This window comes from Pristiophorus japonicus, chromosome 2 (genome assembly GCF_044704955.1).
Source record: "Pristiophorus japonicus isolate sPriJap1 chromosome 2, sPriJap1.hap1, whole genome shotgun sequence".
In the NCBI taxonomy this organism is placed as follows: domain Eukaryota; kingdom Metazoa; phylum Chordata; class Chondrichthyes; family Pristiophoridae; genus Pristiophorus; species Pristiophorus japonicus.
The window spans coordinates 25722462-25735008 of NC_091978.1; the positions used below are offsets into that span (position 1 = coordinate 25722462).

At 44.9% G+C, this 12547-nt stretch overlaps 1 protein-coding gene across 5 annotated transcripts in view; it reads right to left on the reverse strand.

Moving 5' to 3' along the window:
• eif2ak3 (eukaryotic translation initiation factor 2-alpha kinase 3) overlaps positions 1–12547 on the reverse strand; it is a 98725-nt gene that overhangs the window by 39229 nt on the left and 46949 nt on the right. For all 5 annotated transcript variants that reach the window (XR_011588508.1, XR_011588506.1, XR_011588507.1 and 2 more), the window contains exon 7: positions 2569–2700. Coding sequence is in view for 2 of the 5 variants with exons in the window: in XM_070866816.1 (XP_070722917.1) it covers positions 2569–2700 (132 nt within the window). In the remaining 3 variants the exon portion in view is untranslated. The remainder of the gene's footprint in view (positions 1–2568; positions 2701–12547) is intronic.

Consider the following 12547-nt stretch of genomic DNA (forward strand, 5'->3'; position numbering starts at 1 on the left):
TTTTTGTTTTTTGCCTTGGGTTTCTCTGCCCTCTATTTTTACTATTCTCCTTTCTATCTTTTGCTTCTGCCTCCGTTTTATTTCCCTCTGTCTCCCCGCATACGCTCCCATCTCCCTGCCATATTAGTTTAACTCTTCCACAACAGCACTGGCAAACACTCCCCCGAGGATATTGGTTCCGGTCCTGCCCAAGTGCAGACCGTCTGGTTTGTACTGGTCCCACCTCCCCCAGAACCGGTTCCAATGTCCCAGGAATTTGAATCCCTCCCTTCTGCACCTGTCCTGGCCAACATATAAATAAAAACGATCTGGTCATTAATTCCACTGCTGTGCACAAATTGCCTGCTGCATTTCCTACATTACAACAGAGACTACTCTTCAAAAGCTGTGAGGCGCTGCCATCTGGTGGACAATATGGCAACTGCATCCACCCCATCTGCAGAACCTCTGCCCTCCTGTTCCATGTTAAAAGTGGCTTATAAAGGCAACAAATCTGAAGATGTTTCCACTTGCTCAAGTACCCTCTAGTGCATCAACCCCTTTCCCAATCCTTGTTCTTTTCTTTCCCCTCCTCCTCCCACACCCCGAAAAAGATTGTGCCTGACAAATGGAAGCTGAGTGGACGCACCTCTGTTGCAAGTGTATAAGTATGCGCACACCCAAGTCAGTCAGAAAATAAGGTCTATACTAGTGTACACACATGCACTAAAGAGCACTCAGGAATTCTCCCCCTCCCCCAATTTTAAGAGGAAAACTGAAGTTTATTAGTTGAATGAACTTAACTTTTCTAACTCAACAGAGATGAAGAAATCAGACCCAAAAATTGTAAATAAAAATATAAGCCCGAGGCGTGGTGGTAGCCCGGATAATTCATAATTACTAGTCGATCTCCTGTGACATTATACAAGGGTAGTCAAGAACAATTTGCCTTAGAGGGAGTGCAACAAATGTTCACCAGACTGGCTCATGGGATGAGGGGATGGTCATGAGGAGATTGAGTAGACTAGGCCTATATTACCCAGAATTTAGAAGAACGATATTTTTTTAAAAAATTCTTACAGGGCTCGACAGGATAGATGCAGGGAGGCTGTTTCCCCTGACTGAAGGGTCCAGGAACCAGGGGTCACAAACTCAGGATAAGGATCAGCCATTTAAGACCGAGAAGGGGAGACATTTTTTCACTCAAAGGGTTGTGAAACTTTGGCATTCTCTGTCCCAGAGAGCTGTGAATGCTCAGTCGTTGATTATACTCAAGGATGAAATTGATAGATTTTTGGATACAACGGGAATCAAGGTATATGGGGAGAGGGCAGGAAAGTGGAGTTGAGGCAGATGATCAGCCACGATCACATTGAATGGCAGAGCAGGCTCAAGGGGCCAGATGACCTACTCTTGCGTATTTTAAATTTCAGTGAAATTAGAATTAGACGATTAGTGATGAGAAAAAGGGGACAGGGAATGGGATTAAGTGATGCAGTGGGGGTCGCCATGGGAATGGGCTTGTTCAATGGACTGTGTCTGTCGAGGAAATACTTGTAGTGCGTGTGGCGGGGGATGCAGAACGAGATTGTGGCACGAGACAGCCAGCTAACCATCGGGGGAGGGAAACGTCAGCCGGGCAGTGTGTACGGGAAATACAGTCAGCGGGTGGCAAAGGGAAAAGGGGACATAAAGCGGAGTGGGGAAATCGCTGAAGAGGAACGTCAGCCCGGAGAGGGGAGGGAGTGCCACCTGGAAGATGAGAACAGGTCTTGCAGCCAGCGAGGGGCAGGGGCCAAGTCTAAATTCACAAATTGTTTATTGTGGGTTGGGGGGGGGGGGCTTCAGGTATTGCATGGGGCGTTCTCCTGCTGCTTATTCCAAGTTACACTAGCAATTGGAAAAACTTGAGAGGCAGCGTGCGCATCAGAAAAATCAAAAGCTTTCACTTCAAGATTCCCAAATTCTCCCCGACGAACACTTACTCCACTTGACCAATCTCATTCCCCAGATCCAACAATGCCTCCTTCCATATTGTGCCAGAAACGTACTGATTAGTAAAGTTCTCTTAAACACACTTCATAAATTCCCCCCCCTCCCTGCCCGAGGATAGTTGAAGTCCCCCATTATCACTACTCTATAGTTACTCCTCATGTTCCCCTAGTATCGCAGAGTAAATAGATTTAAATGGTCACAGAGTGGACCGCTGGGAATTTATTTAGTCGTGAATTCAGGAGAAACTTGTTTACCAAGGGGGCGGTGAGAATGTGGAACTAGTTACCACAGGGCGTGGTCGAGGCGAACAGCACACAGACATTTAAGGGAGAATGAAGCAGGAGGAGATGCGGATAAGACGAGATGGAGAAGGGTTGGTGGGGGTGGGAAGGCTCGTGTGGAACATAAAAACAGAATGTTGGGCCGAATGGTGCTGTAAATTTACTACAATTAATAAGTAAACTGGATAATAAACAATCAAGAGCATTGCCTTTTTGAAGTGATTATAATAGCTGTACTTTCCAGAAAAAGCAACGTTCAAGACAACTGCATGTCAAACGATTCAAGTGCTGCTTCAGTACTGAAGTAACTCACGGATTAGTGGCTTCCATCTTATGTTGGGCAAGGTACCATCGTCCCCATGGTCCTCAATTGCTGGCACCGTCAGTGGGAATTTGTCACATAGTCGAACAGGTGACTGCATATACAGCTGTCCCTTGTACATACCTGGAATAACAGAGCGAAAGGATGGGGTGTTAACAATACATCAGGAATATTGCGATACATGGAATCATAGAAAATAAGTGCTGGAGGCCATTCAGCCCTTCGAGCCTGCACCATCATTCAATAAGATCATGGCTGATCATTCACCTCAGTACCCCTTTCCTGCTTTCTCTCCATACCCCTTGATCCCTTTAGCCATAAGGGCCATATCTAACTCCATCTTGAATATATCCAATGAACTGGCATCAACAACTCTCTGCGGTAGAGAATTCCACAGGTTAACAACTCTCCTGAGTGAAGAAGTTTCTCCTCATCTCAGTCCTAAATGGCTTACCCCTAATCCTTAGACTATGACCCCTGGTTCTGGACTTCACCAACATCGGGAATATTCTTCCTGCATCTAACCTGTCCAGTTCCGTCAGAATCGTTATGTTTCGAGGCGATCCCCTCATATCCTTTTAAACGCCAGTGAATACAGGCCCAGTTGATCGTCTCTCCTCATATGACAGTCCAGCCATTCCTGGAATCATCTGGTGAATCTTCGCTGCAATCCCTCAATAGCAAGAACGTCCTTCCTCAAAACTGAACACAATATTCCAGGTGAGGCCTCACTAAGGCCCTGTACAACTGCAGTAAGACCTCCCTGCTTCTATATTCAAATCCCCTAACTACGAAGGCCAATATACCATTTGCCTTCTTTACCGCCTGCTGTACCTGCATGCCCACTTTCAGTGACTGATGAACCATGACACCCAGGTCTCGTTGCACCTCCCCTTTTCCTAGTCTGCCGCCATTCAGATAATATTCTGCCTTCCTGTTTTTGCCACCAAAGTGGATAACCTCACATTTATCCACATTATGCTGCATCTGCCATGCATTTGCCCACTCACCTAACCTGTCCAAGTCACCCTGCAGCCTCTTAGCGTCCTCTTCACAGCTCACACCGCCACCCAGCTTAGTGCCATCTGCAAACTTGGAGATATTACACTCAATTCCTTCATCCAAATCATTAATGTATATTGTAAATAGCTGGGGTCCCAGCACTGAACCCTGCGGTACCCTACTAGTCACTGCCTGCCATTCTGAAAAGGACCTGTTTATCCCGACTCTCTGCTTCCTGTCTGCCAACCAGTTCTCTATCCACGTCAGTATATTACCCTCAATACCATGTGCTTTGATTTTGCACACCAATCTCTTGTGTGGGACCTTGTCAAAAGCCTTTTGAAAGTCCAAATACACCACATCCACTGGTTCTCCCTTGCCACTATGCTAGTTACATCCTCAAAAAATTCTAAAAGATTTGTTGAGCATGATGTCCCTTTCATAACAAGAGTTCAGCAGGTTGGAAAATTCACCGAGTATTTTAATGCTAAGTTGCAGCGGTCTCAAATTCACAAAATTCTGTATAAAAAAAAATAAAAACGTCAGAAATACATCATGTCAGTTAGCAACCTGGTGCAGAAAGGCCGCTTAACTCGGGCTTAGCTCATCATCAGTACCAAGAGGGGCGCAGCTGAAATCTCTCTTACTCTTTCAAATGCTGACCGACCGAATGAGAATTTCCTCATGGAACACTTCACCTCTGCGCGAAGATCACAAGCAGCTCTCCAATGCCAGAGAAACATAGAAAATAGGTGCAGGAGTAGGCCCTTCGAGCTGCACCACCATTCAAAAAGATCATGGCTCATTATTATCTCAGTAACCCTTTCCTGCTTTCTCTCCATACCTCTTGATCCCTTTAGCTGTAAGGGCCATAGCTAACTCCATCTTGAATATATCCAATGAACTGGCATCAACAACTCTCTGCGGTAGAGAATTCCACAGGTTAACAACTCTGAGTGAAGAAGTTTCTCCTCATCTCAGTCCTAAATGGCCTACCCCTTATTCTAAAACTGTGTCCCTGGTTCTGGACTTCCCCAACATCGGGAACATTTTTTCCGCATCTAACCTGTCCCGTTCCGTCAGAATCTTATGTGTTTCTATGAGATCCCCTCTCATCTTTCTAAACTCCAATGTATAAAGGCCCAGTTGATCCAGTCTGTCCTCATATGTCAGTCCAGCCATCCCAGGAATCAGTCTGGTGAACCTTCGCTGCACTCCCTCAATAGCAAGAACTTCAGTCCTCAGATTAGGAGACCAAAAATGAACACAATATTCCAGGTGAGGCCTCACCAACGCCATGTACAATTGCAGCAAGACCTTCCTGCTCCTATGCTCAAATCCCCTAGCTATGAAGGCCAACATACCATTTGCCTTCTTTACCACCTGCTGTACCTGTATGCCAACTTTCAATGACTCACACCCAGGTCTCATTGCACCTCCTTTTCCTAATCTGCCACCATTCAGATAATATTTTGTCTTCGCGTTTTTGCCCCCAAAGTGGATAACCTCACATTTATCCACATTATACTGCATCTGCCATGCATTTTCCCACTCACCTAACCTGTCCAAGTCAACCTGCAGTCTTTTAGCATCCCCCTCACAGCTCACACCGCCACCTAGTTTAGTGTCATCTGCAAACTTAGAGATATTACACTCAAGTCCTTCATCTAAATCACTGATGTATATTGTAAAGAGCTGGGGTCCCAGCACTGAGCCCTGCGGCACTCCACCAGTCACTGCCTGCCATTCTGAAAAGGACCAGTTTATCCCGACTCTCTGCTTCCTGTCTGTCAACCAGTTCTCTATCCACATCAATACATTACCCCCAATACCATGTGCTTTTATTTTTCTTGTGCAGGACCTTGTCAAAAGCCTTTTGAAAGTCCAAATACACCACATCCACTGGTTCTCCCTTGTCCACTCTTCTAGTTACATCCTCAAAAAATTCTAAAAGATTTGTCAAGCATGATTTCCCCTTCATAAATCCATGCTGACTTGGACCGATCTTGTCACTGCTTTCCAAATGCGCTGCTATTTCATCCTTAATAATTGATTCCAACATTTTCCCCACTACTGATGTCAGGCTAACCGGTCGATAATTACCCGCTTTCTCTCTCCCTCCCTTTTTAAAAAGTGGTGTTACATTAGTTACCCTCCAGTACATAGGAACTGATCCAGAGTCGATAGACTGTTGGAAAATGATCACCAATGCATCCACTATTTCTAGGGCCACTTACTTAAGTAGTCTGGGATGAAGACCATCAGGCCCCGGGGATTTATAGGCCTTCAATCCCATCAATTTCCCCAACACAATTTCCCAACTAATAAGGCTATCCTTCAGTTCCTCCTTCTCACTAGACCCTCGGTCCCCTAGTACTTCCGGAAGGTTGTTATTTGTGTCTTCCTTTGTGAAGACAGAACCAAAGTATTTGTTCAATTGGTCCGCCATTTCTTTGTTCCCCATTATAAATTCACCTGAATCTGACTGCAAGGGAGCTATGTTTGTCTTCACTAATCTTTTTCTCTTCACATATCAATGGAAGCTTATGCAGTCAGTTTTTATGTTCCCAGCAAGCTTCCTCTCATGCTCTATTTCCCCCTCTTAATTAAACCCTTTGTTCTCCTCTGCTGAATATTAAATTTCTCCCAGTCCTCAGGTTTGTTGCTTTTTCTGGCCAATTTATATGCCTCTTCCTTGGATCTAACACTATCCTTAATTTCCCTTGTTAGCCATGGTTGAGCCACCTTCCCAGTTTTATTTTTACTCCAGACAGGGATGTACAATTGCTGAAGTTCATCCATGTGATCTTTAAATGTTTGCCATTGCCTATCCACCGTCAACCCTTTAAGTATCATTTGCCAGTCTATTCTAGCCAATTCACACCTTAAAACATCGAAGTTACTGTGGATATCTGAACGGAATATATGGAATTAAGGATAGTAAAGTAAACGGGATATATGAAAATGTATAAGCCATGGAAGAATAACTGGGAGAATGTCAGATTGCAAATAGTGCAACATCAGCATAGCTAACAGTCTGTCTCAAGGTTTCAAGTCACTAATCCTGCCAATAATATATAATTGTAACATGAAATACATCTGCAGAATTGCAAGGTCTCAGTAAATAGTCACACCATTAGATTGAAACATTTGGAGGCAATACTTGAGCTTTCAAGAAGAACATCTCATATAGATTGACTAATGAGTGGCTGAGTTAGACTGTCAATCCATTTGTATTTTGTTATCTGATTTCAAAACTGTATAACTGTTAACGCTTTACGATGTAACTTCACCTATCCGTAGGGAGGGTGTACGCTCTATCCAGAGAGTATATCTTCTGTCTGATAGGTCTTACTGGCCGGTAATAAAGACTGCTTTGTTCAAAGCACAAGAGGTATTCGACTCAGTAATTTTACTGAACCAGATTGAAGTAAAAGAATCCAGGAATTAACATTTGGTGTCAGAAGTGGGATCTCAACGGACGACTGCCGAAAACTTGCGAATTAAGAGCCAGACTAGCCTTGGACGAGACGAGGGGAAAATGGCCACTGGAGTGAGTATGATTTCAATACTGCTCCAGTTTCCCCCGGTTTCAAAAGTCTGAGGAAAGTTTAGCCACTCGCTAGTTCTCAGGTAGTGTCTGAACGAGATCCAGGACAATCTGGTGAATACCTTTCAAACTTAGAATAGGGATAGAGATAGGGAAATTGCGCGATGACGCAAACCAAGCGGCGACTTGGAAAGATAGTTAGAGCTAGATAGGGATAGATGATCAATAATGGATCAAAAAAAAAATTAATAGGAAAGAAAAGAGACTCTTGTGAATGTCTGTTTAAATGAGAAATGTTTCTGTGACTTTTACTGTAAAAAAAAAAAGCCGGGGAGTTGTGGTTTGTTTTATCTCAAACAGAATGAAAGTTTGTTTTAACCCTTCGTAGTGTTGTCCTGTATGTGGGAAGTTTAAGAGTGTGAACCTTATTGAATTACGTATATTCGGATGATAAGTTGCGGAGCCAGGAAATGCCCAAAGGATAGATTTGTTAAAAAAAGAAAAAATTACATGGTCCCGGTGGTTAAAAAAAAAAGAAAAACTTGTTGAAAGCAAACATTCAGAGAAGGCACAGCAAAACCGAGATGGATGCAAAAGGATTTAAAAAAAAAAAAATTATATTAAATAACACGACCTTGAGGCTGGAACAACGGAGATAACGAAAAGCAGTCCACAGCCTACGTGCCAGACTTCTCTCTAGTTATAAAAAAAAGTAACGTACTAAATAGGTGCTGAAAGAAAAAAATGTTCTGAGATTTTAAATTATGAAAAATATAAAATCACTCCTGTCCAATTGGCAGAAAAACTCCATTAAATTAGGGCTTTCATTGACTGATTGAATTTAAACTGCGCAGTAACGTCAAAGGATAGGGAAATTTGGAAACTGAAAGAAATTAATTGAGGCTCATAAGAAATCAAAATTAGAAAATTAGGCTCACAGGGAATAAAATGGGGATTTAAATAGTGTTCAACTCAGGTACGACGTCGACCTTGTATATCACTTGGCCCGTCTAGGCTCCGATTGAATTAAAAAAAAACCCCGCAGCAACTCGGAAGGTAGGGCCGACGCGAACGCGCGGCCGAGAGGAGAAGGGCCGAAGCGAACGCGCAGTGACGCGAACGCGCAGTGACGTAGACGCGCGGTGACGTAGACGCGCGGTGACGTAGACGCGCGGTGACGTAGACGCGCGGTGACGTAGACGCGCGGTGACGCCGACGCGTAGTGACGCAGAGGCGCAGCAACGCGAATCGCGAAAGTCAGTGCTAATGGCAGTAAGTCTGTAAGTCTTAAAGTGTTTAGAGTTTTAAGTAAAGTTTTAAGTATTGAGATCGCGCGGCGACGCGGGTAAGTGTTAGAAGTCTTCGTCTATTTTGTAAATCGCGCGGCGACACGAACCGCGCGGCGACGCGGGTACGTGTTAGGAGTCCTTGTTTACCTTTTAAAGTTAAAGTATCTTAACTCGCGCGGCGACGCGAGCCACGAGTCGACGCGGATTGCGCGGCGACGTGAACTGCGAGGCAACGCGGATTGCGCGGCGACGTGAACTGCGAGGCGACGTGGTAGTTTAGTATTGAGATCGCGCGGCGACGCGGACCGTGCGGCGATGCGGGTAAGTGTTAGCATTAGTAAAGTTTAGTTATTTGGAGTTAGTTAAAGTCCGTGTTAGTTCTGTAAAGTCTGTGTCTATTTTTAAGTTTGTTTAAATTGCATGACGACACGAACGCGTAGCGACACAGTAATACGAGGGGCAGTGTGAAAATGGGTAATCAGTTAGATAAAACCACGGATGCGGATATCCGCTACAAAAGCTATGTGAGGAATTCCCTGAAAGAGCTGAAGACTTTAGAAAATTATCAGGAGCCCTGAACAAATTATTAGGGGATGACCAGTGGCCTCTAAGTGACACTAGAAGCGTAGAGGTAAAAAAAAAAAGCACAGGGATTAATTTGGAGAAGGGGACGAGGAAAAGGGGATAAAAAAATTTTAATTGCAACCTGGCGACATTATTGTCAGAAATTAAAAGATGCATCACTTCTATCGAGTTGGCAAACAAATGCTATTAAATTAGGACTTGCATTGACAGAGGGAACACATGTTAAAACTGTAGACGTCTTAAAAAAAAAGAATGAATGTGCGCACGAGAAACTTGCTAAGAGATCCTCTGGGACCTCTGAGAAAGGTATTGATCAACTACAAGTTAAAATGGCTGGCTTTGTGTTAACCGAGGCTGATGATGAAATTGATGAGTGGCCACTGACTCAGCGCCCAACGGCGCCTCCCGCACCCCCTGGCCTCTTGCTCCAGTCCTCTTCCCAATACCCTCCACCTAACACTCCGGTAAAAAGAGTTAGGAACAACCACATATCACCAAAGCAACAAACCCAAACTGACTCCTCATCCTCTGATAGCGATTCGGATCCCCAGTTTACAAGCAATATAGCCGAAAGGACCAGATCTCACACTCGAAAGGGCAGAACTATATCTCAACATCACAAACAGTCCCGTAAATCTTCTAGTCCAAGTTGTGAAAGACAAAGCAAACACCCCCGCCGATCGAGACGCAGAACTGTCAAGCAGTCAGACAGCTCTGAAACATCCACCGGCCTAGAAATGATTTCCAAGATCCCAAAGTCCCGACACCAATTCCCTGTCAGACCAATGCCAAACCCTGATGCACAACAAGCTGCAGACCACCTCTCTATAGATGTCTGTGATCTTCAAACAACTATTTGATTGCTCACGCTATCCGGACAGATGGAAAGGGCAGTTAGATATTATTGGCAGAAAAAGAAAGGGGAGGGGGGAGGTGCGCCCCCAACCCGGGTCAAGACTAAATACGTGACTAGAAAGGAAGAGCCATCTCGGGAGGAAGGATCAATAGAACCGTAGTGTGGCATACAGGATTGGATGGATAAGCAAGGATACGGTTATACTAAACAACCAAACGGCCCGAGCCCTGCTAATAAACCTCCCTATTGTCCCCGGCATGGTATGGGAAGAGGCCGGGACTGGGTAAGAGGAATTGACTGTTTTAATTGTGGGCAGGAAGGACATTGGAATAAAAATTGCCCCTACCGTCAGCATGGAAAAGGAAGAGGAGGGGGGCAAGGGGGGAGAGGAGGATCTTACACTAACTTCTCCCAGAATAACCCCTTTGGTCAATTGTCCCCCGATTGACTACGCAGCTTGATTGTGCAGGGATCCTCCCCGGACGACGAACCCATTCTGAATGAGTGGCAACCCTTTTCGATAGATACGGGAGCCTTCATGTCTTCTGTACAATCAAAGCTTAAACTCCCTGCTTCTACTGAAACACAGGAACTTTCAGGATTCCTGGGACAAATCTCGACATTCCCGGTGTCAGAACTAGTTAAAGTGGGTTACCAAAAAGAATTGGTAGAACATCGATTTGTCATCACTACCAATCTGGACTGTAACTTGATGACTAGAGACCTCCTTTGCAAATTCCAGTTGCATTTGGAGTATGGAGATTATTGTAAAACAGGAAACCCTTAAGCGGCAGTATTATACCACTAGAACCCCTCAGTGGTGGTCTCTGGACCTGCCGCAGGCACCCTATCACGTGACCCTAGCATACGATCCCAGTGGAAAGAATCAGGACCTGCAGAACTTTTATCAGGATCACGAAGGGGAAGTGAAGGGAATTCTATTAAGGGCTAGAGTGACTGGACTGGAAAGAGGCAGATTTTGTGGAAGTGGATAAGAATCTGTGGAAACAGCCCCTAACAATGGCACCGCATATTGCTCGTGAAGTATTAGCCCCTCACCATGCTAAGGATTTGGAAGTTATGGTACGCAAGGCCATAGATGAGGCTGACCCTACCAGCCGGGATGTGCAAATTGTAAAACATGACCGAACAGTCCAATTTCATGGGGACCCCGAGAAGGTCTTAACGACTCTACAGCATCATACTGGCTCCGGCATACCTGACTATGTGGATCCTCATGTGTGGGCAGAGAACCCCTCCCAAGTGGGTTATACTCCCATTGATCCGATTGAGATCTCAGTGCAGGGCAATCCGACAGAACCCACTGAAATCACAGGCAATCCTAAACTGACTTTTTGGCACTATACTGCAATTAATCCGGCCTGTTTTCTTACTGAGCCACCCCAAGATGAGGAAGAACCCAGTCATGATTGTTTATGTTTGTTCACGGAAATACTTCTATTAATCCAGAAGATACACGAATCTCAGGATACGCCATAGTAAACCAGGAGAATCAGGTCTTGGAATCTGCTGCTTTGAAACCGCCTATTCTGCTCAACAAGCTGAACTATTCGCCCTCACCCAAGCCTGTATCTTGGCCAAAGATCTCAAAGTCAATATCTATACCGACTCTAGGTATGCCTTTGGGGTGGCGCATGATTTCAGACAATTATGGAAAAATAGGGGATTCCTAACCTCACAGGGGAATGAGATATCTCAAACAGCTAGTATCTGATTTGTTGCAAGCCCTCATGTTCCCCAAACGCATTGCCATTGTCAAATGTACCGCCCAACCTACCGGAAATTCTCTGGTTGATATAGGGAATCGTTGTCCTGACCAAGAGGCCAAACAGGACTCTCGTGACCAACAGATGGTAGTGCCCAAAATTATGAGTCAGACTAAAAATCCTGCGAAGGATAAGTTAGCCTCGGAAAAACCAATGCCAACCATCCAAGATGTTATAAAAGCACAGGGGGACGCTCCTGAAAAAGATACTGTTGTGGAAATATTATGCATGTACTTATGACAATGTTTCTAAACTCTGGACCACTCCCGCGGAACAGACTTGCATGTCTGACGAGTTGGCCTCATGGGTTATAGAATGTCTGCATTTTGCTACTCATTGTGGAGCAAGGACCACGAGTGACACACTTTTGGCTACTTGGTGGCACCCTAAACTCCAGGCGCTCACCCAGAACATCAGTAGTCGTTGCCTGGTTGGCCAGCAACATAATCCAGGGAAGGGAGTCCCCTGTGATTGGGGTAAAACGCCCCTACCCGAAGGTCCCTTTGAGACATTTCAGTTGGACTACATTGAGTTGCAAAAAGTTCAGTGTTACAGATATGTGTTAGTAATAGTAGATGTGTTTAGCAGATGGATTGAAGCCTACCCTAACCTGGACAATAAGACTCAGACTGTTGTTAAGGTGTTAATGAGGGAAATTGTTCCTAGATATGAGATCTCAGCTAGACTGATGACCACCTATGTTCTTTCTCTGACTCAGGCTCTGCGACTAGTTCACAACCAGGTTCAAGATGCTCACCTCGACCTCCCAGTTTTACCCGAATTGTCCCTCGTGGCACCAGGGAAGTATGGATTCGGAAGGAATTAGAGCCACAATAGGAGGGGCCTTTTTAGGTTTCACTCACTACCCCCACTGCAGCCAAGGTTGAGGGGAAAAGTGCCT